Consider the following 27,013-nt stretch of genomic DNA (forward strand, 5'->3'; position numbering starts at 1 on the left):
ACGAGGCTCGATGTAAAGTTCAAAAAACAATCTCTGCTTCATTTGTTCCCGGATTTTTTGAAACAATGAGAGTAGAAGTCTCCCTTAAGAGCGTATACGAAGTCCTAGTAATTTTATGCCGTATTGCTTCTGTGAACTCGTAAAGTGTCAATTCATCCCAAAATGGTGCAATTTACATTGTTATCCAACTATGTTTTGGTGCGGAAAAAAATTGATGAATCTTTTACAGAGATTATTGGAGAAAATCGCTAACCGCAGCTACAGATTTTCCATCGAAGCTGTAGTTCACGCCAGTGATTTGACGAATTCTGGCATAAATTCGAATGAATATTACACACCAAAATTAATGAAATTTAAACGACATGTAAATCAATACGAATGTAAACATACAACGATTGAATCCAAAATTTGATTGAAAATTACGTTAAAATCAATTGGAGCATCAAACAGCATACAATTTTACACTTTCATTCGTGTAATATTACATGTCATTCATTTTACAACAATATTCGAGAAAAAATACATTGAAGTGCATTGGTTTTCCGTTTAAAGAAACTGTAATTTTCAATCCACGTGTAAAATTATAAAAAAAAATCATTGAAGAAAGCACGACAAGTCGTGTGTATTTGTGGTGGAACTTAATTTTACATTTATATTCATGCTCCAAATATGTGCATGAAAATAAACCTAAAATTACAAAACATTTTTATCTGTGTATTCTTTCAATCATTGATATTCTATCAATAACCACATGTATGGAATACATTACGCACAATATGGTTTTAAACCAACTGGCTTGCTGGTTACAAACGATTTCAGCATGTTTAACCAGCAAACAAAACTTCTTCCCTTACGAGACATCGTAAGTTGGGAGTCGTTCAGTGTATGGTCGAGTTTCCAAATTTTGACTAGCGTCAGCTTAGTGTACTAGTTAAGCGCCAAGTGCAAACGCTTGGACTTAAATATACAAATAGTTATCTTAAATTATTAGCCACATCCATTGGAAAATCAGACAGTAATGGTAGGGCAAATGCAGAATGCAAAGTGTTTCATCCAATCAAGAAAGCTGCTTTTCCCGAAAAAGCACACTATGGGACCTTAGCAGAATCCAAGTTTTTATCTCTTATATTTGTATTTATGCATTCTAGTTGGTATGTAATAAGTTGAACTATTGTGGATATGATCACTTTTTTAGCAACTCTAGCAGATCAATAAATATTCTCATAGGTAGCTTGCAAGCAGCAATGCATTTGTATACGTGCATAGAACTCTTTAATTGCCGGGAGCTTAATTTATTTATAGTGTCAAAAAGATTGATCACATCTATTTTTGGATGTTTCACAATATGTAAAAGGTATATTATTTTTTGGGTGATCTATTCCACCCCGTACTAAAATTGTCGATTTAAAGATCTTTGGTAATTTTCATCAGTCCCGAATTCTTCTATTTCTCTTTCTTCTTCAAGTAGCTTTTTATTCTCAGTTACTACTTGGATCATGGATTTAATGGATTTCAACCTTGTCATCAGTTATTTTAAATGGTTTGGAACGATTTCTCTCAATTTATTTCGAATTTCTGATAATTACGATAATTATGATTCACTCTTCGTTGTCGATTCCTTGGTGGCCAGATACCAAAAGAAATCATTTCTTTCCGGGTCACCAGACACAAATTTCCGTGACCGTATTATCAACAGTGCTGCTTGGTTGTCTGAAAAGATTGCAATTTTTGTGTATCTGTAATTCATTTCTTGTGCAATGAAGACAGATGACGTAAGGCTTACAATGCTTCAGTGAGTGTTGATTCCACGCGACTGTGATAGAAAAGTAGGCAAACCTTCTGAATTTTAGTAAGTCTTGTTTAGGCGGTCTTTTGTTTAACTTTGAAAAATCATACAATGGAGGTTGGGGTATTACAATTTTTTTTTTGTATTCTTAAAGTCCCCCTTTCGTATTATGAAAAAATCAAAGTAAGTTCAGATGCCAAATTTTATATCATTTGGACACCCACGCCCATAGCGCTTGATGTATTTGAAATTGGCACAACGGGAAAATATGGATGAAAAATATATCAAATGCTATAACTTTTGAAATAGCCCTCAGAAAATTACAATTTTCACCTCTTTCTACAGGAAATAACCTTAGTATTTGAATGGAGATGTTTTCGTTTCTCGAAAAATACAGGAAAGTGGAGTGCTTGGTAATTTTGTCCCCAAAATCCCTCATTTTCAATAATGTTTCTACTTCGTGCTGCTAATCATATAGGAATTTGCAGTTTTTATAATGTGAAAAATCGCAGAAATCGAACGAAACCATTGCTATCTTTGTGCGTATAGAGAAGTTGGGGTTATAGGGCCTTTTGTCATTAATATTAAATATTATCATATTCTCGTGCATATATCTCTATTATTGGGGGGGGGGGGTGTGAGAAGGGGGAGGGGGTTGAGAGGTAGGCGGTGGAGAAGTAGATGGAGGGTTCAACTCCGAACTTCATATTATACCTTCCATTTGAGACTACGTTAGTGAAATTTGATTGTCATCACCGAAGTGGCTTTAGATCTGGAATTTGCCCGGAACTCCGGGAATTCTAACTGTACACTGAGAAACAAAAATATACATAGTTTGCATACTTTCTATTCCCGTCTCTTTTCTGCCGCTGTGATTTTTATGCATTTTCATGCATATACTTCTAGTAAGCATTCAATGAGTGGATAGACCGAATATGTCCAATGCATAAAATTTACAGCAGAAGAAACGAGAGGCAGATAGAAAAGTATGCCATCGATGCATACATAAAATTCTGAGTGTAAACAAAGAGAGTCTCTCATTGTAGAAATGACATTTTGAATAAAAGCTCTAGAAATTTCCTGTGACAAATTCAAAATGTGGTGTGGTGTGTGTGTGTGTGTGTGTGTGTGTGTGTGTGTGTGTGCGTGCGTGTGTGTGTGTATGCAATGCTCATGTTTCGTTGGGGCTTTAGCAATGCTGGAAAAATGCGTTGTGTATTGGCGATTCTACGTTGAAACCGCTCGCAGATAGCGCTGGATGGAAAGTGTTGCTGATTTTATTCTGTTCTGTCATAGTGAATATATTTTCTGTAAACATTGGTAAAAAATGACTTTTAAACACCAAATTACCGATCAATTTGTTGATAATTCTTTATGAAAATGAAGGAAAACCATCATTTTATAAGATGATGAGTAAACATCTTGCGAAAAGAGTGTAAAACATAGTGGTTTCTAATATTATTCGCAGAGCTATATGCGCGCTGTTTCGAAATGTAATTTGTTGAGCACCGTAGCCGCCGCAACAGCATTTCCCGTTCGTCCTAAGTTAAGCTAAACCTTCATGAGATGGTGTAAATTCATGAAACTCTCCAGATCAGGCGAGGAAAGAATATATCCGGCTAATAGAAAAGTGTCAGCCTTGTATCATGCACAGCCGATCCTTCTCTCCGATAGTCTTCACTGAATCTCCTACGTAGTTCAAAATATGAAGGAGTTTGACATTGGCAGGCCCGTAGCCAGGATTTTGTTTCGGGAGGGGCTTAAAAATTATTGCATAAATGTATTAATTCTGATGACTTGAAACAATCACTGGAAACTGAACGTAATTATGAAAAGTTCTTAGTGAAAACAATTCCAAAAATAAGACAATAGACACTAAAAACTCTAATAATATGTTGCCTGTTACAAGAAAGGCTATAGTGCATCGACGAATTAAATTTGATTATTTTTGATTTACAAGTTAGAAATTTCTCTAGTTACAAAAATGAATAGTCAAGAGCTCAAAGTATTAAGGGCTGCTTGAAAATGCTACGCTGCATGCTACGCTGCTTGAAAATGCTACACATTCGATACACCTTTACAATTTGTAGAAGACGCTAAATTGGAATGAGTAGAAAAATATCCAAAAACCCGTCTCATGAAACTTTACACGCATTTGCTAATCAGAAGAACGAAACCAACGTCAAGGTTGTCCCCATGAATAGGAATATATCAGTGTGAAATCAAAGTTTACCGTTGCAAAGAATGTTCGAACAAAGTGAATGTCGAAATTTGCTTCAAATCTTCTGATAAGGCAGGCGATTTGTAGATGCAGAAAATAGGTTCAACTCCTATTTTCATGATCAGGTTTCTTTCTACTATTACTAGCTCTTTGACTTCATCCGAAGTTTGCGTTAACTCGACTTTATGAAATTTTCAATTTAAATGATACTGATCATGTCGTAATCAAAACAATCCTGAAAAAACACATGTTTTTTTCATTTGACTCTCATAGGTAATGGGTTAAAGACTATCTTCGACAACATTATCAGGCAACTCAGAATAACTATCTTTTTATCTATTTAAGTTGATTCTTTTTAGGTACTTTTTATATCATTGTACTTATGAATTAAAAATATCGTAGACTGATTTTCCTAGATCCCTAAAACTATAGTAAAAGTCAAAATGTAAAGTGAGTGCAAAAACTACTGATTTCACTACAAAGCAAGAATGCCTTAGCTCTATTGACTTTTGACAATCTTGCAAAACCGTTGTAACTTGAGAAGATTACCTAGATTAAGTAAATATTATATTTGAACATTTTGGTTTTATTTATTTATTTGAAGGTTTTATTTCGGAATTCGTGGGGTTTTGGACAATGTCAAATATATATTTCAATGATTTAATCTACTAATGGAAACTACCCAGAATTTAATCTACTGAGCGAAACTGCTCAGAATCTATTCACAAATCGAAAGAAAATTACTTAGCACTGATTACTCAATGCTTCTAATTTACATAAAATTTGGTAAATATAACATTGATGACACCACCAAAATAACTAGAGACTATAAACATAGATAATAATTTCAGCATCACTTGCTTCCGACACATGGAAGAGAACACATCGCACTTGCACCTAATTTGCCGAGGCTTTCTTTTAGAGTTGTCTGTTTTAAATTACAGCAAATTATCCGTTTCCTGTAAAACTTTTGCAAAACTCTTTGCCAATTCATTAAACAAATATGAACACTAATCTGTTTAGTAATAGGTTTGTTTGTGAATAAAAATAATTAGCTCTTGATTTTTTTCAATCATCATCAAGATTGGAAGAGATGTATGATTTCTTGAAGAAAGTTGTAATGTTTGTCTGATTACATGTTTGTTTTATCACTATTTGGGAAAAAGTTTCAATTAAAGTTGTTGCACCTAACGCAACGAAGACGAAATGAGAAGATCAGAGCGCAATTCGGAAAGAACTCGTGTTGAGTGTATAGTAAAGATAGAAGGGTGATCTTGAGTCGATTTAGATTGGTTGATTTTTTCCTCTCTTTGCTCTCTTATTTAAGATTATCTCTCTCATTTTATTCCATGACGAGCAAAAACGGAACGAAAGACTGTCACATACTTAAGACATGAAATCGAAACTGTTATCCCAACTTATTGACTTATAGATTCAATCAGTCCCAACATTTTAGTCCCTCTTCGTGATTGCCTATTATTTTACCACTTTTTGCCCGGTCCACTTTTAAAAGTATTTTTTTTGCACGTTTGTCGAAGATATCACGGATTTACGGATTAACAGTGTATTAGTACGGAACGAATTACTCGTAACAATGAAATGAAGCGTTAATAAAAATGGTATTGCGTTAAAATGACGCGAAATGAAAATTTTATTCTCGGCTCAATCGTTCTCAGATAAATTGAAATACTTTTTGTGTAGCGCAGAGTAGTGTACAGAGAACAGAGTGTACAGTGTGCACTGACCTAATACAGAAATTCAAAATTGTGTGCAATTCAAAAACTTATCATTTAAAAATAACAAACTGGGTCGTGGGTCTTTTATATATTTCCTTATGTAAACAATAAAAATAATATAACGAGTTTATGTGGTTATCCTACAGATCTCGCGCAAGCGCTTAGCCATTGCACGTGAAAACCTGTTTACGAGGCGAGGAAATATTTTTTTCCTCACCAACTATGTCTTGGGGGGAGTAGTTCATTTCTATCTCGCTATTGTACATTTCCGTGTCATCATCGTAGTTGCTGCCTTTATGTTCGCGAATATCTTCCTTGCTTTTCGCCCTCAATAATTGCCCTTCCAAATAGATTCCATTTCTCCCAAATGTGACATTAATCTGCGAGTAAGCGGTATCCGATCTTGTAGCGGAACATTCACTTTCTCATAGTCCATATACAGAAGGATCTTAATTATAGCATTGTCACACACAACCTTGTGCTTTAAGTTGTGCGAAATGAATGGTTTCGTCTGCACTAATTTGTTGAGCGCTAAATGCCTGCCATGGTAGAACTGGATAGAGTCGGTTTCCGAAAGTCTAATCTCTATTTACACCTTCAGGATGCGAATGATCAATAATTTTATAATCACCGCATTTGGCTGGAGCACCAATTCTTGCTTCTGCTAATCACTAATCTCGACAGATTATTACAGCTACAATTAAAGTAACAGTCTCTTGTATTCTTCAGACAAGGCACACAATATAAAAGTTACTTTTTTGTTGTTCGCTTGGCTCGAGCAAAAGCATAAAGCACACTGAATTTCGTGACCATTGCCTTCGGTGGTTAGAAATAGCCTTCTTTAACTTTTTCTCAATAATTTGTTCAAACCAAATAAGCAACAAGTTTTGTTAAAAGTCACCGGTTTTTTAAATTTATTTTTGAAAAATTTCGGGGGGGGCTTTAGCCCCCTAGCCCCCCCTCTGGCTACGTGCCTGGACATTGGTACTGATTGGGTCTCGGTTTCGAGTTGGAACTTTATTTATGGAACGATTTTTTATAACCACAATAATACCCCGATTACATTTCGAAGAAATGTATGAGTCAAATAGTTACAAATGGCTGTAATTTCAGAATAATTGCAAATAAAACTAAATTTCTTACTCGTTTCATTCATATTTTGGCAGTGGTAAGCTTTTTCCGAGATGATAATGAAGATTTTGTTGTAAGCTACGACTCACTTACGGGTGAAAAAAAGCAAACTGCATCACTTTGCCAGTTCATGAGCTGAATCGTAGGTGTCGCATGACTAATTTTGGTTTTGCCGCAAATCGCCAATTGCATACATGCAGTACATTTAGAGGGTAAAAAACTCATCACGGGAAAATTGAATTTCCATTCGTGATATTAGCCTATTTCCAATTTTATGGCATCTAAACACAACTACAAATTGTTAGTGTTGGCGTTATCCCTGTGTGTTAGAACTTTTTGGATTGATTGGAGAAAAGTTACAGGCTTAAGTGTTTTGTCTAAAAAGACACCTAAATGTTACGCTCAGAGATGCCAGATTTGCAGACATGTCTGCAAATTCGTAGACTTTTAATTTTAGCTGCAGATCTTTTCGATGACACAGATATTTGCAGATTTTTTTAGTTTGGTTGCAAATATTTACAGATTTTTAAAAATAAAGGCTTTTGGTTACACTAGTTTCAAATTACAGTTTTATCTACCTTAGATTTTTACTCCATAAACTATTTCTCTCTACTTGTCTTCGGATATAAATGCACTATTTTCATTTAATATAACGCATCATTAATAAGTCATTTTTGGTCAAAAATAGTTTACCTGGCATTTTTTGTCCTTTTCAGACCTTTAAAATTTTAATTGCAGGCATTTCAAAAAGGTCTCTCCCGTATAAATCTCGACAAACATATGATTACGGCCTAAAAGCTAACTGTCCAAATCCACTTTGAATGGAAATTCCGGACAAACCGTTACTAGTCGAACACAGTTCACAAGAGTTTATGATAGAGAAAACTTTTCTCTTTCGTTTACTACCAACATTTGTGATTGGCGTGTAACGGTTTGTCCGGAATTCCCAATCAAAGTGGATTTTGACAGTTGGCTTTTAGGCCGTAATCATATGTTTGTCGAGAAATGTGCAGCCATTGTATCAAACGTTTAAAAATCATTTTCAATACGGTTCGTTCAACAGTAGATTAACCATTGGTTGGTACAATATCGAACATAACCATTATCGTTTTTTCCAATCTCGATCATACAAATAACGGGTTGTTAAGAACGGTCACCATATCAAAATGTGCTTTTCTCCATATACATTTTGACAACATACCATTGAAGAACCATATAGTTTATGGTAACATGCATATTTTAGATCTAGTGAAATTTCTCAATAAGTTAAAAAAATTTGGAGGAGATCTGGACCCCCAAGACCCTCTACCTGGATTCGCCACTGACCACTGTAGACACCAAATGGACTGACGCATTATCTAATTGAGCTATAGCGGTAATATTGTAAGAGGGAGATTTTTGATCATGTAAATCTACAGGTTTTTGGAGCAGGGTAAACAGACAGACGAATAACACAGATCGCTAGAGCAATATTAACCTCTGGCACAAAAGTGCAATACAGATCTTCAATGTAGGATACACCGATGATATTAGAAATTGCAACTAAAATGTGAATGGTTGCTTAATAGTTGAATTATAATGATGGAATATATCAATAGTATTCCCAATATCATGAGTATTAAATAAATAGTTTGGAAATGGTTCCGAAGCTTTCTGGAATGGTATGTATTTATACGGGCTGGCATCTCTGGTTGCGCTTCTTTTGTGTGGTTAATTGCAGTTCCACTGAGAACTAGAGTAATCAACTTCAGTTTCCTCCTGCTGGATAAAAGGTACAATGAGTGCTTCGCAGGCATTGCATTTATCGCTCATATGAGTAAATGCGCCCGGATAGTTTGCTACTGCGACAATAAAAACTCACATTTTCACACGAAAAGTTATTGGCACTCACACAACTTCTCCGGATAAATACAACGTGTTATTTCTCCGGATAAATAAAACAGCCGGAGAATGAGTGAATGAGTTTATCACGGTATCCTTTTTTCGCTCGCTGCTTTCCTGCCGTTATTCCAAAACACGAAAAAACAAGTCTATCATATTTCTTTACCGCTTTTCTTTGTAATTAAGTGTATTGTTCGAAGTTTTTATTGATTTCCACGAAATTAAAATTTTATCACCTTCTCCGGTGAGAAGGAAAAAGTCAAATAAATTTTATCCGGAAAATCATTCTCACGCTATTTGTGTAGACGGAGAATTTTGCGACTCATCTTATCTCGGAAAAGTTGGACATCCGATAAGCTTCTTCTCGCGTGAGTGAGAGAGAATTACAATGCCTGGTACTTCGTTTTTGCTGAATTCACGTTGTCCCTCTTTGAAACACCAGGTGATCGAGAAGTTCTGGGCCAATTAACCCTTTCATGCCCAACTTTTTTCTGGTGCCTGTAGGGTTTCAAAACTATTTTTCCTTGAAAACGGTGGGGTCAAGAAACACGAAAAGCATATTTTCATATAGATAGCTGCTTCCATGGCAGCGCTAGAAGCTGGTCAATTTTTACATTCTAATGCTCAATACAGTTCTCCTAGAATAATTACAATAGTCCAATCACGTAAAAAACGTAGCCAACGACAGTCTAAATTGATAAGTTTTATCAGTTTTCAATAATATTGTACCATAACGAAGACATGTAAAAAAATCATTTTCCGTCGTCAACGTAAACTGTCTCTGGCAGCACTATTCCATCGGAATCCAATCAGACTAATTGCAATAACTTCAGTTCTAGAGCTGATCCTTGTAACTATTAATACTCAAATTAAAGGCAATAATGACATTAATGAGCCTGACATGTTTTTGTGAGCAAATCTCGCCTCAATCAAAAGTTATAGCTGTTTAAAAACGTTGTTGTCCACAAACAACATGGACATGAATGGGTTAAATCCAACAACTCTACAAACATTCACGTTTCTTCCTTACAATTGAGAACTATATCATCTGCATATCTAACAATCTTGAAACCCATTGCAGACAGACCATTTAGAAGAGCGGGGTGATAGCACACCTCCCAGGCTCTATTGACTATTAGAGTTGCTTTTATTTTACTACAATATGGTTGCGATTTTTCAGCATCGGAAAAAGCCAGTTCCCTATCGGTTTTTACACTCCCCTTTTTTTCAAGGCCTTCTGAATTGATATGTAGAGCGTATTTTCAAAGGCACCCTCGACTTCAAGAAAAGCGCAATTTTCAATTTCATTGTAATCGAAAGCTTTATCGATAAGTGTCACTAAGATATGCAGAGCTGATGCCGGCGATTTGCTCTTTTGAGAAGCAAACTTGTACTTGTTGAGCGGAACATATAACAAATATTACCAATCTTTTCTCCAGTTTGTAGGTACGAGCCTAAGAATAAGGCTGGATCAGATATTAAATAGGCCCGGAAAAATCATATCTTTGAAGATTTTGAAGGAATGCTGGACGATAATGATCAGTGCCGGGGGATATGTAGGGTTTGAAAGAGTTCATAAGCTCATTTAATAAGAGATGGCGTGATAATTTGACAGACCAGCTCTTGTGACTCCTCAAATGTCCTCTTACTAACCTAAACAACTGAGTCAAATTTTCGGGTCACTCAAATCAGGTGAAATTACAATTTCAATGGACGTTGCAATTTTGTTGTAGTATTGGACATTGCAAAATCAGATCCCGATGGATTTGACGAAAAAAATATTGCCCATAACATGTACATTTGAAGTTTTTGGGCCGCTTATTATTAAAAATTTAGCTCGACCTAATTTATCGATTTTACGACAATGAAATTGTCTTAGGACACAGATTGTTCGTAATATTTTTCCGATCCAAAAACCTTCTTTTTTGCATATTTTTTAATCAATTCTTTATAATAAAAAAGGAAATAATAAGGTGTTCTGGACCACTTTGTTGGTCGAAAAAACCACATATACTACTTTTACAATGGAGTAAACAACTTACATTGACGCGACCCTGCATAGACTAACATGCTTATTGCAGCTTTTTTCGCATTCACGCTAATGAATGAAAGCGCGGCAGGCAAGCGTGGTAAACATTTATTCAGTCTCTAACTTTGAATTCAAAGCGATTAGATATACATATTTCTACATCTATTGGTTGCAGTTAAAGCAGACTACAATTTATGTAAACCAGTTATATTAATTCATTGGAAATATGACATTGCGTTGAATTCAAAGAAATAGGCTAAAAAATAAAAATTCATTTCATTTCTTCGTCTTTCTATAATTTTTTTTTTTGTAAACTTTCAATGAATTACAAAAACATTCTTCCATGAATTGTAGCCTGTGTAGGCTGAATAAATATCTACCACCCTAGCTTGCTGCGCTTCCATTCATTATATCATTTGATAATGCATACGACAAAACTTGCAACAGACATATTGGTCCTTACAGAGTCGCTGCAACGTATGCTGTTTACGCCTTCAATCCGTCGTTCGAATTCCGTGCACAATATATTTAGCGCAATATTTGGCGTGAAATAACTTAGTTAAAAATGGCGGGCTATTTTTGTCTTGTGTAAGCCATTGTTTCATGTTAATTTGTAGTAGTAGATTCCAGTGCACTGACGTCACTTCATCACATTCAATGTAGCCGTAGTATGCCCCAAGACACAAATCCTGCGTACTTGATCTAGAATTCAAATTCTAAACGACGATACAACGTTGATAAAGGTATCAATATTTGATTATACTAAAATAACAACAATTGTAATTCCCTCATAACCAGCGCCAAAAGCCACAAACAAATTCAGCTAGCTCTCATATTGTTCCTTACAATCGAGTATACCCACACACGAACCCACATCATGAAAGCATCACTCCTCCCACTCACCCGTTCAGCATCGATTTGAACTTCTACACCTATCCCGTCTTATCGGCCCACCCGAGAACGGCCCAGCGAGAAACGGCACCAGAAGTTCGTCATTAAATTGATGGCGTGAATCGACGAAACCAACCAAACGGGGTTCCGTACAACTCACCGGGCACAAAATGTCAAGTTTATGGCAGTTCGTTTATCTTGACCAGCACCACGTCCTTTCTCCACGCCCACCCGGATTGTGAAGGGGTACTGCGAAAAATAATCGAATTGATCCCACCGAACAGATTCTTTCTTGTTTTCCCTCCCTTTTATATACACTACCTTCTGTTCAGTCACCAGCAGCATAAGGTCTTCGAAGTCGAGTGCATGTTGGAAAAAAAATCATGAAATTTCCAATACAAGAAGTATCAACCTCTCGTCAGCTCGTAAGTGCAAGGCATAAACTTGAACAGGGGTAGATTAAACAGGACTTTCAGGGGAAAAGTCTCCACACTTCCCCTGAAAGTTCAGTTTGTATTTCTCCTTGAAAAGCTCTGCTTCTGTACGTTCTCCGAACTAACATGCATAGCTAATGGTACCGTAGGGGAAATCCAAAATAAGGACTCGGTAAAGTTAATCGAACTGGCGTTTGAACGAAATACCTTACAAAAAAAAATCCAAGAAAGTTGCATTTTGAAATCAGCTTACTGAAAAAATACATTTTTTTGTAATATAACTTAAAAAATCTGCAATTATTAGAAACAAATTGAGTTTTTTCAAAGTTGGATCAATTTTTTTTACCTCTTATTTTCTATAAATAATAAGAATCATGTTAAGGCTCAAATGTAAATCAATCATAGTTATGGTGGTAAAAAGAAGTTTACTGTTGTATATGCAGTATAGCATCATAGTATGCATTATATTGAATTGAATATATATTGAATATATATATATATATATATATATATATATATATATATATATATATATATATATATATATATATATATATATATATATATATATATATATATATATATATATATATATATATATATATATATATATATATATATATATATATATATATATATATATATATATATATATATATATATATATATATATATATATAAGAGAAAAACCTATTATTATTACATTTACGCCCATCAATATTACATGTAGAGCTTCCATCACGGGAATTTATTTCCCGGGAATCCCGGGATTTTTGTATTTCCCGGGATTCCCGATTCCCGGAAAATTATGTTTTCTCATTCCCGGGATTCGGGAATCCCGGGAAAAAGATTTTTAATTTATTCCAAAAGGCTTAGGTTCTGCAAATGAAATTCTGTAGGAAATATTTTGACCGGTAAACATTTGGTGTGCGTAGTGATTGCAAATTATGCTTTTTCAACTGATTTGCAGATCAATGGAATATATAGCTTAAGCTCGCAGATATTTTTGTAGTGATTTTTTCAAGTATATAGTCCAAGCCTTACTCAAGTCACTGCTAAAGAATGTGCGTATTTTCATGCAAAAATGGATGAATTTGCCGGCCGTTGTTCCGAAGCATTTCCTTGCAGTAGCGTTAGCGGGGCGCAAGATATCTCTGTAACCGATGAGCCGATTGATTAGATTTTTAACAGTTCTTTTGACAGTTCATTTTAATAGTTAGATCTTAAATGAAAGGGCCTGCAAACACAAATTAGTTATGGAAATAGTGTTACTTTCTCAAAAAATCAATCACTGTTTGTTTCAAACGCTTAACTCAAACGCTATTTAAAAAAAAGAAATGTTTCTAGAACATCTTCAGAAAAATTTGGTAGGTTCATCGAATGCATACTTCGTATAATTTGTTTTACCGGAACTGTAATATCTGCTTTATCGTGAATTTTGCATGCCCGGATATTTAAATTTTTCAGATGTATAAAAAGTAATACAGAATGCTGTATCCATCATGTCATGTCATATCATTCGCATTCAAACTCTTTGAATGTCGCTTACAAAGACGCACGCTGGATTTTTGAAGGACCTTAAGATCAAGAAATTCAGATTCTGACAGATACTCGCTCGTAACAGGAAATCGATGGTGAAGTCTACACCCATCGCTGCACATTTCGACCATTATCTACTTGATTTTAATTCACACTTAATTCGCAATGATGCTAATCCTAATGTGACGGAAATGGATTCCATATATCATGTTTTCTAAATTGATCAAAAATAACTGCACACTACCCTAAAGCAGCTCAATCATTTCATTCAAGATTACCAAAAAAGGTGCTTTGCATTAAGTTAACATTCCATCGAAACGTTTTGATACGCATTCCAATTTTGGACAGTAACTCCAGCAACTGCGTTTAGTATATCGTCCAAATTATAATCCTAATTACCAAATATAAGTTGTACATATACCCAAGAAAAATCTTTAAAAGAAGCTGATGTTATGCAAACTGAGTGACGAGTTATCAAATGATTCAGTGCTGTGTACTCCACCCAATCGACATCTTCTGACAACTGCTTTTAAGACAGATATACATGCAATCAAACGGGTATGAAAACTTTTCAATTTTACCTTTTGTTTTCAAGAAAATGATCCACTTTTTATTTTTTTTTTTTTTCATATTCCCGGGATTTCCCGGGAAATTTCATATTTATTTCCCGAATCCCGGGAAGCTGAAAACCATCGGGAAATGGAAGCTCTACTACAGAGCTGATGGGAATCACCTTAGGGACTGAAGCTGAAAGATGGGCTACTCGACTCGCTGGTGAACGTATAACTCGTTCTGAACGCAAAGTGGGTGTCGCGGCAAAACAGGCCCGAATTCAACAGAGAGAGCAAAATGTGCAAAGTCAAGAACATTTTCGTGATGAGGAAGGTGAGCTCTACAGACCCGGTATAGTAGATTATCTAGTAAGTTACTACTATTGAGCTATACACCGTACTTCATCTTTAAACGCGTCCAGATGCAGAATTATATCTAGTTCCAAAACTTCTTTTTCCCCAACTTCCGTCCAACGCGACCTTTGCTTTAACTGGTACCTCAGGGTTTACGGTGATTCCTTTTTCTTGCAATTCCTCAACGCAAGCCATTTTTTCCTGTTCTGTTGCCTTCATCAACGATTCGTCCTTTGCTGTTTCAAGTATAGTGTCAATCTCGTCCAGAGCAAACGTTGGCAAAGTGGCATAAAGGGGATATCGAGAAACGCTAATAATTCCCGGGTGTGGCTATACGTACCACCGAAGTTTCGGAGTGCCGACGGCAGGGATAGATGGTAACAGTAGCACTTTTACGTCTTCATGGCTAGTCTAAAACATTTGAAACTAAATATTATGTTACCTGCAATCAGTAGTGATGAATATTTATTTACAATAATCGAATCACTTTCACGTACAATATTCTGATTTTCTTCAGATTCTTCAAATCGGTGGAACTTCAACAATTAAGTCAGGTGGATAAACAAAGTTCTAAAATGTCGATACAAAATCCTTTAAGATATCTAGTCCAACACCTACCACACTCACCGAATCAAGATTGTTAGTTTCTGACGAGTGTATATTATTGCGAGTATTACCGGGGTCTGGTTTCAAAATAAGCGACGGTGCGGAAATCATTTGAAGATAATAAAGATCATCTCCACTCTAACACACTGGTATATAAGTAGCTAGATCAAAAATAATACGATTTAAACTTACCATATCTACATTACTTTTTTGTTCTGAAGATTCGCTCGCTTGTTCCGATTCATGATATAATACATGAGAATCCTCAAGCTCGTTAACTAACATCCTTTCTTCATCATCAGTCGTTTGGAAATATAAAGAAGACACTCTCTCTCTCTCTCTCTCTATTGCTTTCTCCATTCAAAGGCCAAGTTAATTCAGTAGAGTTTGACCCGATGTGTGTTTCGTCCCAATCATCTCCACATGTTGTTTCCATAAGACCGATTTCAAACTGGTCGTACATAGAAAAGGTCGTTGTTTGTTTTGATAAATCCGTTCGAATAATCCATACCGCTATTATAATCATTAATCTCGAACGATTCATCAGTATCGCTATCAGTATCGTCCATATCGAATAAGTCACAGTCATCAGAATCAAACTTTTTATCGGAGTCACTATCGGTATCGTCCATATCGCTGAAGTCTTCGTCAATATCAATCACGCACAATTTCTGCTCATTGCGCAAGCCAGTTTTATATAAAAGTTCTCTTTTCTTCGCTTCGTGATTTAATGCCGAATTTTGGGTTTTTCTTTTGAAGGGCATTTTTGCATTTTTTTTTTAAATTTGAAACCAAAATTCAAATCCTAAAGAAGCAAATTTGCAATTAGGTTTACGAAATTTATCCAATGCCGTTTTAGTTTTTTACAGTGCACCACATCGGTAAAGTCGGTGCTACACTCATTTAAACATGGGTGTAATCAGCCTGTCTCTTTTATTGCACTACACTGGTGTAGCACCAGGTAAAAACGAAAACGCCAGAAGTTGCAATATAATGTCACGCACAGTCTCGCACCTGTATTTTCGTTGAAAAATTCCATTCAAAATCATTGCATTAGGTAGGTACAGCTATTAGCCAAATTGGAGACTGTGTGCGCAATATAATTTCAATGGAAACATGAAGCACTACCTCAACCGTAATGTGTTGAGAGAAGCACCTGCTAAAATTAGGCACATTCATACGTTCAGCGCTGCTAGTTTCTCTAAGTTGCAAATATTCGCGAAAGGAAAATATCTTTTTTGCCCTACAAATGCATTAAATAAAATTCTTGATGCTCGATTTTATGTGGATATCTCCTATACACCGAAAATTTTCTAAAATTTTGATTTTCTTTGAGAACCAATATTCATGGATATTGGCATCATTTCTCTGATGCCTGTTTTTCAACTCAATACAACTACACAATTTCTGCATATGTTCACTCGATGTTTACGGTTTCAGAGAAATTAAAATGTGGTGCGAAAAAAGCAGCGTTACGAAAAGTAAGTGCAGTTTACGTCAAATTTATATTTTTGCGATATATAGAAAATATTTGTGAGTGATGTGATTTCTTCGATTAGCCGCCAAATGATGCAGGATAATTTATATAAAAATAAAACTAAACGCGTGATAATAGGACAAAAATGTGTTGAATGTTGGTTCACTGTGTTAGTGTAACGAAAAAATTGTGATTTTTTTTGCAAACCACCATATGAATAAATGAAACGTTTATCTACTTACTTCTTTGTGAAATTTCAACAATAATGAGCATTAGAGGTGAGTGATTTTCTTATTTCACAGTTTAACGAGTGTTTTATAAGGTTAAAAAAGGTTTGAATCGAAGAATATGTTTTGCACGCACACACGAATGAGATTTTTATTTCTTATGCACACATTGGCAAAGTTCTTTGAACCTTAAGGAGCACCAGTCATTGAAAGTGTCCAAGAGCTGTTCTAAAGCTAAGAAATCCTTGATGCACTTGACGATCATGTGTAATTTACCGTCACCAGCGAAGAATATACGACATCCCGGTGGTAATACTGTAGCTAGATCATTGATAAAGAGTATGAATAAGATTGGGCCCTGATTACATCCTTGAGGAACGCCCAAGTTGTTTGAAAATGGGGCAGAGAACACAATTCAATTTTTACTATAAGCGCTCGATCTCTCAGATAAGATTCGAGCCAACGAATCAGATCAAAAGACACTCCTATTGATTTCAACCGTTCCAGAAGTATTGCGTGATCAACTCTGTCAAAAGCTGATTTCAGGTCGGTATATACGGTGTCGATATGATCACCAGCATCCATGTTACGCAAGTAGAATGAAACAAACTGAGCGAGATTCGTGGAGGTTGATCTTTTTTAGATGAATCCATGTTGATCAGGAGAAATGTAGCTTTGGCAGGATGCAGAGAGCACATCGTTCATTATGATCTCAAAAACTTTGGAGCAGGCACACAACAATGTAAATTTCTCTGTAATTGTAGTATATTACGACCTGATTAAATGTTAAGCTAGATAATAAATATGTCCCACCTTTTAAATACTATTGTAACATGGAGAATGAGGACGACCTGAGAAGTATTGATCTTGGTTTCGGCAGTGGAAGAGAGGAGGATCATAATTTCTTGGACTTCTACGGACACGGACGGAACAAGATATTGTACCAATAATTATAGCGCAGTTTCCGGATTTTTTACTGGTATTCGCGAAAAGAGGAGGACTTGATAAGGTAAATGAAAAAAAACATTGGGTATCATAGAGCAGTTGCGAGAAAATGATACGGCGTCATTGTGATTACATCATACAATCAAGCGGAAAATTTTCAGTTTTCCTCGTGAATTGCGAGAATTTTAAGAATTCTCCCGTGATTGTGAACAGTAAAAGTAGTAGCTAACGTTTGTTGAATAAACATTGCGAGAATTATTAGAATTCTCCGGAAGACGAGAAGGCGGAAATTAGTTGAATTTCCCCGGCAAAAGCAGGAATCTTTGGGGCTCCTCTTGGTTGTAAGGAATGAAACGAAATTCTTCGTAGTTTTCCCAGAAATCGTAATTAAGATCGAATACAGCAAGGGGATATCGGTTCATGTACAAATAGTTGTACAAACGGGAGTTTGGTACATGTGTGAGTTTGGCACATATGAGATTACACTGAAAAACCTTTTTTTTTTATCAAACGGAAGTATTTAGAGGAACAATACTAAAGTTGTTCGATCTTGTATTTTCAGATGCAAGATTCACGACCGATCCCACCGTTTCGATGTGATCAGATCGAAACAGGCAAGTTAGCTAGAGAGTGGAAAATATGGAAAGATGCTTTGGATTGCTATTTCGCAGCTTACGAAATATCCGACCAGTACATTATGCGTGCAAAACTATTACATCTTGGCGGCCCTGCTTTGCAACTGGTATTCAGAAACTTGAAGGATTGCGATCACGTACCACTAATAGCTCTCAAGCCTAATTGGTATGAAGTAGCTATCCAGATGCTGGATGAGTTTTTCGAGCCACAGCATCAGAGCACCTCGGAGCGCCGCAAGCTCCGACTGATGAAGCAAAAAACCGGGAGAACGTTTTGCCGATTTTGCTATTCGTCTAAAGCAGCAAGTCACACACTGCGACTTCGAAAAGTACGGCACAGAAGTGAACAAAATTCTATGTGACATATATCTTACCGATGCAGTTGTCGAAGGATGTTCCTCGAACGATGTACGCAGAAGGATTCTGTTGAAGGATTTAGCGTTCACTGAAATCGAAACGTTGGGTATAGCGCAAGAGGGCGTCGATCAGCAAATAGAGGATATTGTGGCACCTCTGCCACAGGAAAAGATTTTCCGTATTGGACAACAGAAACGTATACAAGGGAAGCCGATTTCGTTGAGTTCAAGAACGACTGATCGAACTTGTTTCAACTGTGGCCGTACGGGTCATTACGCGGTATCAGCTGCTTGTCCGGCAAGGGGAAAGCAATGTCGCAATTGCAAGAGCTACGGGCATTTCGAGAAGCTGTGTCGGAAGGCAAAAAGACTGATGGAAAAAGACTCCGGGAAACAAGTTCGAACAGTGGACGAGATGCCACAAGCGGAAGTACCCACATTGATCGAAAAGCACAACGACGAAACGAAAGTGTATTATGCATTCTATTCAGGAAACGAATCGAATGTCATTAAATGCATACTTGGTGGAGTCCACATTGAAATGTTCGTTGACTCGGGGGCAGACGCTAATCTTATCAGTGGAAAGATGTGGTCAAAACTGAAGGACGACAAAGTGATTGTGTTCTCATCTGAGAGAGGGAGCTCTCGAATCTTACGAGCTTACGGAAGCCAGAAACCTCTGACCATACTTGGGTCATTCATGGCAGACATCTCAGTTGGAAAATTAACTGTCAGAGCAGATTTTTTCGTCGTAGACGGAGGCCAGCGTTGCTTGCTTGGTGACAAAACAGCAAAACAACGGAGTATTGAAGGTTGGGTTAAACATCAGTACTGTAGAGGCTAATCCATTTTCAATAATCAAGGGAGTAAAAGCGCACATTCGTATTGATCCCACAGCAGTTCCATTATTCCAACCGATGCGCAGAGTTCCGATTCCGTTAGAGGAAGCTGTTGGAAGAAAACTGGATGATATGTTGAGAGGTGATATCATCGAGGTAAAAACTGGCCCTACAACATGGGTGTCGCCTTTGGTTGTAGTTGGCAAGGCAAACGGAGTGTTTGGATTTACGCAGAGTAAACGAAGCGGTTCTAAGGGAACACCATCCGATGCCATTTATTGACGATTACCTGGCGAAAATTGGTAGAGGGTGCGTTTGGAGCAAACTCGACATAAAGGAGGCGTTTCTCCAAGTGGAACTTGATGAAGCATCCCGGGACGCAACAACATTTATTACCAGTCGCGGACTATACCGTTTCAAACGATTGTCATTCGGCCTGGTAACAGCCCCAGAGTTGTTTCAGAAATCAATGGACGAGATTCTCGTCGGGTGTGAGGGCACTTTTTGGTATATCGACGATGTGATTGTCGAAGGGAAAACACTGGAAGAGCACGATAAGCGCCTAGATAAGGTACTGTAATACACATTTCCAAATAAATAAAACCACCGTTTAAAATATGAAAAATTGTATCTTTTCACATAAAATGATCCTGAACAAGCCATTAGCTTCTTCTTTTCCTTTTGTTTGTTTCAGGTTCTATCCCGATTGAAATTTCGAGTAGAACTAAATTGGGAGAAATGCCAATTAAGAGTCAAACAGCTGGACTTTTTAGGGCATGAGATATCACAAAATGGAATTATGCCTTCAAAAACAAAAATACAAGCCGTTCTGTCCTTCAGAGAGCCACAAAATGAAGCTGAGGTGCAGAGTTTTCTTGGCCTGGCAAACTACTTAAATAAATTCATTCCAATGTTATCGACCATGGACGAACCTTTGCGAAAATTATTGATTAAGGATACTAAGTTCGATTGGACCCAGGAACAGTCGAACTCGTTCATTGCTATAAAAGAAGCTATAAGTAATGTTGCTAGTCTGGGATTTTATAAGGTTGAAGATCGAACCGCAGTTATTGCCGACGCAAGCCCGTTTGGATTGGGTGCCATTCTGGTTCAATATGACCAATCAAACTGCCACCGTATAATCAGCTTTGCATCAAAATCGCTTACAGATACTGAACGTCGTTACTGTCAGACAGAAAAGGAAGCATTGGCATTAGTGTGGAGCGTGGAACGTTTCCAATACTACCTTCTTGGCAAACAATTTGATATCTTTACGGATTGCAAAGCACTGAGTTTTCTGTTCACGACACGTTCCAAACCATGTGCGCGAATAGAGCGGTGGGTATTGCGCCTTCAAGCCTTCGATTACAGAGTTGTATTCATAGCCGGAAAGGATAATGTAGCTGATATTTTATCGCGCCTTTCAGTGGTGGAACCAAAAGCGTTTGATCCTTCGGACGAGATTTTCGTCAGAGAAATTGCTATGCATGCTGTAAACTCGAATGCTTTAACATGGAAGGACGTAGTAGAAGCTTCAGATAATGATAGTGAAATTCAAGAGATATTGAACATGTTGAGGATCGGAGAAGTACAGACTATGCCTGTAGCGTATCGGGTGATAGCTTCTGAACTGTGCGAGTTCCAAGGTGTACTTCTTCGTGGGGACAGAATCATCATTCCAGAGGGACTCAGAACTAAAGTGCTACGAACTGCTCATGAAGGACATCCATGGATTACAATGATGAAGAATCATTTGAGGTCAAGCGTGTGGTGGCCCAGGATGGACGCACAAGTGGAAAAATTTGTAAAAATCTGTAGGGGATGTACTCTAGTAGCAGCACCTGAGCCTCCCGAACCAATGCAACGAAGTAATTTACCTAGTTTGCCGTGGCATATGTTGGCATTAGACTTTTTAGGCCCTCTTCCAGAAGGACAATATCTTTTGGTGGTTATATACTGCTACAGCCGTTTCATGGAGGTGTGCGAGATGGAGACAACTACAGCAAATGACGTCATACGTGAGCTTTCAGTCATGTATAGTCGGTATGGAATCCCATTCTCAGTAAAGGCTGATAACGCGCCACAACCTAGCTCAGAATGCAATGAGTTCCGTGAGTTCCGTGATTTAAATGGAGTAAAGCTCTTAAACACAATCCCATATTGGCCACAATCTAATGGAGAAGTCGAGCGACAAAACCGGTCTATTCTCAAACGTCTCCGCATTGCCCAAGAACTTGGACGAGATTGGAGAAAGGAATTGCGACAATACCTTTTGACGTACCATTCAACAAAGCACCCTACGACTGGAAAATCGCCAGGGGAAATAATGTTCGGTCGCCGTATAAAAAGTAAACTGCCAATAATTTCATCGTTTCAAGAAGATGAGAATGTTCGAGATCGAGATGCTCTCATCAAAGATAAAGGTAAAGAGTACGGTGACATACGTCGTAGTGCGCGAAAGAACGATATACAGGAAGGCGATCAAGTGTTGGTTAAACGAATGCGGAAATCAAATAAGCTAGATACCGATTTCTCTAATGAAGAGTTTATTGTTCGGCGTAAACAGGGTACTGATACAGTTGTCCAGTCCACAGAAACAGGAAAACAATACAGACGAAGTGCCGCCCATCTTAAGAAGGTTGGTGACCGACAAGATATCCCTCACGAAGTTTCAAGCAGGGATGCATCCGACACCTCATCAGAAAATATTACAGTAGACAGACGAATTGACAAATTAGGTCAGAATGCGAAATCACTACCTCAAACATACTCAGCAGACACTAAACGAGTAAGACAACAGCCTATTAAGTATCGGGACTATGTACCACACTAAGACCGGACTGAAAATAAATAAATTGTTAGACTACTAAGCAGAAGGTCATTTCATTATCGTAAGGGGGTACTACAACCATATTACGACCTGATTAAATGTTAAGCTAGATAATAAATATGTCCCACCTTTTAAATACTATTGTAACATGGAGAATGAGGACGACCTGAGAAGTATTGATCTTGGTTTCGGCAATGGAAGAGAGGAGGATCATAATTTCTTGGACTTCGACGGACACGGACGGAGATAAGGGAGTCAATACTACAGTAATTTTCAAAATTTCGCCGATCTCCTTTTTTGTATACAGAAAAGATAAGGTTTGTTCCAGTACCAGGAGAAACTGGAAGTACTCCAGAGAAAATCGTTTCTGTACTTTTTTCTCTTTTTTCTTCCTCTGGTAGCAAACCGGAGTAAAAGGAGCAAGTATTTTTTGCTCCTGTTTACTCCGGAGTGACTTCCGTGTACTGGAACAAACCTATAACTGACCTTTTCAACTGGAAGGATAACAACACTGTCAAAAGGATTGTTGAATAGAATTGTAAACGACAAAATTAATTTCTTGAGAACACATAACGGCAGTGCTGGGAAAATCATAATCAAAAAAAAATCAAACCGCAATCATGGCTGATAATTATCGCTTATGATTTTTTCGAAAATTCTCACTGCCGATAAAATCATGCCGTGATCACTTTCTTAACTATCAAAAGATCATCTCACAAAAATCACTACCGATTTTTTCTTGCCCTCTATCAGTGGTGATTTTGATCTGTGGCTGAATTTGATAATTGAGGGGGTGATCCCGGCATGATTCTATCTGCAGCGAGCAATTCGGAAAAAATCACAAGTGAGCATTATCAGCCATGATTGCGATTTGATGTAATTCTTGGATCGATTATCATTATCTATTTTCGAACATTATGGATATGTTAGGGGTGTCAATGAGCCAAGCTGATTTTTTTTTCAACTTTTTGGGAAAGTGTTTTATATTGAAGGGCAAGTTGAGGGCTGTTGAAAATCAATAGTTTTGAACATTTTCAATGCACAGGGGGGTCCGCCGATGCATCAAAATGGATTTTTTTTTTCAACTTTTTGGGAAAGTGTTTAATATTGAAAGGCAAGTTGAGGGCTGTTGAAAATCAATAGTTTTGGACATTTTCAATGCACAGGGGGGTCCGCCGATGCATCAAAATGGATTTTTTTCAACTTTTTGGGAAAGTGTTTTATATTGAAAGGCAAGTTGAGGGCTATTGGAAATCAATAGTTTTGGACAATTTCAATGCACAAGGGAGTCCGCAGATGTGTCAAAATGGATTTTTTTTTCAACTTTTTGGGAAAGTGTTTTATATTGAAAGGCAAGTTGAGGGCTGTTGAAAATCAATAGTTTTGGACATTTTCAATGCACAGGGGGGTCCGCCGATGCATCAAAATGGTATTTTTTTCAACTTTTTGGGAAAGTGTTTTATATTGAAAGGCAAGTTGAGGGCTGTTGAAAATCAATAGTTTTGAACATTTTCAATGCACAGGAGGGTCCGCCGATGCATCAAAATAGAATTTTTCCCAACTTTTTGGGAAAGTGTTTTATATTGAAAGGCAAGTTGAGGGCTGTTGAAAAATCAATAGTTTTGGACATTTTCAATGCACAGGGGGGTCCGCCGATGCATCAAAATGGATTTTTTTCCAACTTTTTGGGAAAGTGTTTTATATTGAAAGGCAAGTTGAGGGCTGTTGAAAAATCAATAGTTTTGGACATTTTCAATGCACAGGGGGGTCCGCCGATGCATCAAAATGGATTTTTTTCCAACTTTTTGGGAAAGTGTTTTATATTGAAAGGCAAGTTGAGGGCTGTTGAAAATCAAGTTTTGAACATTTTCAATGCACAAGGGAGTCCGCAGATGTGTCAAAATGGATTTTTTATCAACTTTTTGGGAAAGTGTTTTATATTGAAAGGCAAGTTGAGGGCTGTTGAAAATCAATAGTTTTGGACATTTTCAAAACTTTGATGTGTCAAAGTGGATTTTTTTCAACTTTTTGGGAAAGTGTTTTATATTGAAAGGCAAATCGAGGGCTGTTGAAAATCAATAGTTTTGAACACTTTCAAGGCATAGGGAGTCCGCCGATGCATCAAAATGGATTTTTTCAACTTTTTGGGAAAGTGTTTTATTTTGAAGGGCAAGTTGAGGGCCCGAAAAGTTGAAAAAAATCAATTTTAACGCATCGGCGGACCCCCTGTGCATTTAAACTGTCCAAAACTATTGATTTTCAACTACCAACAACTTGTCCTTCAATATACAACACTTTCCCGAAATGTTGAAAAAAAATCAATTTTGACACATCGGCGGACCCCCCTGTACATTGAAAATGTCCAAAACTGTTGATTTTCAACTACCAACAACTTGTCCTTCAATATAAAACACTTTCCCGAAAAGTTGTAAAAATTCCATTTTGACACATCGGCGGACCCCCCTGTGCATTGAAACTGTCCAAAACTATTGATTTTCAACTACCAACAACTTGTCCTTCAATATAAAACACTTTCCCGAAAAGTTGTAAAAATTCCATTTTGACACATCGGCGGACCCCCCTGTGCATTGAAAATGTCCAAAACTATTGATTTTCAACTACCAACAACTTGTCCTTCAATATAAAACACTTTCCCGAAAAGTTGAAAAAATTCCATTTTGACACATCGGCGGACCCCCCCGTGCATTGAAACTGTCCAAAACTATTGATTTTCAACTACCAACAACTTGTCCTTCAATATAAAACACTTTCCCGAAAAGTTGTAAAAAATCCATTTTGACACATCGGCGGACCCCCCTGTGCATTGAAAATGTCCAAAACTATTGATTTTCAACTACCAACAACTTGTCCTTCAATATAAAACACTTTCCCGAAAAGCTGAAATCGTTAGCATTTGGATTATTTTGCATCCCTACATGTGTGCTGGATCGCTCTCACTCCCAAAATCATTTGGCTAAATCATCATCATAAGGAGTTTCTTACAATAATCATGTACAATACCATCAACCCCGATTTTGCATCTTTTCTATCGTACCTGATTTTCTCAACTTCATAATCCTGATCAAAAAAAAATCATAATCAGGCCGTGATCACAGGTGGTGATTTTGTTGCAATGATTTTTTACTAGCACATTATCGCTTCAGAGAAAATCACTAGCGATTTTTTATGGTTGTGATCACAGCACAGCATGATCAGCAGTGATAATTATCACTGATGATTTTTGATTTTTGGTGATTTTCCCAGCACTGCATAACGGTATGCCGTCAACAGGAGCGGATCCAGAAAAAAATTTCGGAGGGGGTCCAAAATTTCGATTTTGAAATGTTCATTGTACAATACGTAATATGTAATACCCTCATTTAATTAAAATCAGCTTTAGTGAACGAATCTGATTTGGAATGTTTTAGAATTTAGAATGAATTGAAAATAGAAACTGCTTTAAAATTTCTCATGAAGTTAAAAAATTTCGGGGGGGGTCCGGACCCCCAAGACTCCCCCTCTGGATCCGCCACTGGCCGTCAAGACCAGGAGTGACTGAATATTCTAGCTGGCTGATTGCTGCTATAACCTAACGATCTGTGAAGCTCCTCAAAGGACAAATATTCATTGGAGTGTCCCTACAAGTGCGCACAATTTAATCAGCAGATGAAATAGTTTCATTGAATGCACTTTTAAAGTGAGTGGCAAATAGGTCACACTTCTTCGAAACCAGACTAGCACTCTGCTCCTTCAAAAACATATTAGTAGGTAATCCGTTCTCCTTCCGCTTGGAGTTCACGAATTTCCAAAACTATCGGGGATTATTGCGCAGGTTTGCTTGTGTTCGAATGGAGTAGCGTTTATACAGTAAAAGGTTATAGGATCGATAATTTTTACTCGCTAGCGCAAAACGATATTTGGCGAAACGACAGCGTGTACGGCAACACAATCGAAGTGCTTTAGATCTGAGTCGTTTAAGATGTCGTAGATGTGCATTACCCCACGGTGGCTTACGAGCTGGCATACGCAGAGGAACATAATTAGCCATGAGGGCATTGATAACAGCAGTGAAATATTCAACAACAGAGTCAATATCTTCTGTATTCTCAAGTGAATGCTAACCTGTATGAAGGAGTGCCAATGCAAGTCCCAAAAAATCAGCTCGTTAAAAGTCAAGACCAAGATCATTCGAGATATCCTCAAAAATGACAGGTTTCGGCAGACTATAATGACTTCTACGGGGGGATGATTTGCATCAATCACTGAAATAGATTCAGCAGGTTCGTGGATATGACAGTCTGCTAGTGATGTCTCATTCAATAAGACAAAGTCCAGGATACGACAGCAATGATTTTCAATACTACTAATTTGTGTGAGACAGTTGAAGCTGAATCTATCCAATAGGGAAGCGCAAGCGGTAGAAATATATGAGCGAAGCAACTACAGGTGTGGCATTTTTATGTGTGTCCCAAATGAGGCCAGACTGATTGTAGTCTCCATACAATAATGCGCAATCATTACATCCAAGGCAAGGGAAAGCAGTAT

The 27,013-nt window shown here is 37.3% G+C and overlaps 1 protein-coding gene across 1 annotated transcript; it reads left to right on the forward strand.

Moving 5' to 3' along the window:
* Positions 1–16,901: 16,901 nt before the first annotated feature.
* LOC131695489 (uncharacterized protein K02A2.6-like) lies at positions 16,902–20,218 on the forward strand. The gene is made up of 4 exons (XM_058984025.1): positions 16,902–16,914; positions 18,826–19,412; positions 19,555–19,794; positions 19,838–20,218. The coding sequence occupies exons 1-4, from the start codon at positions 16,902–16,904 to the stop codon at positions 20,216–20,218; spliced, it is 1,221 nt and encodes a 406-aa protein (XP_058840008.1).
* The last annotated feature ends 6,795 nt before the right edge of the window (positions 20,219–27,013 follow it).

This window comes from Topomyia yanbarensis, chromosome 1, assembly GCF_030247195.1.
Source record: "Topomyia yanbarensis strain Yona2022 chromosome 1, ASM3024719v1, whole genome shotgun sequence".
NCBI classification, from domain to species: domain Eukaryota; kingdom Metazoa; phylum Arthropoda; class Insecta; order Diptera; family Culicidae; genus Topomyia; species Topomyia yanbarensis.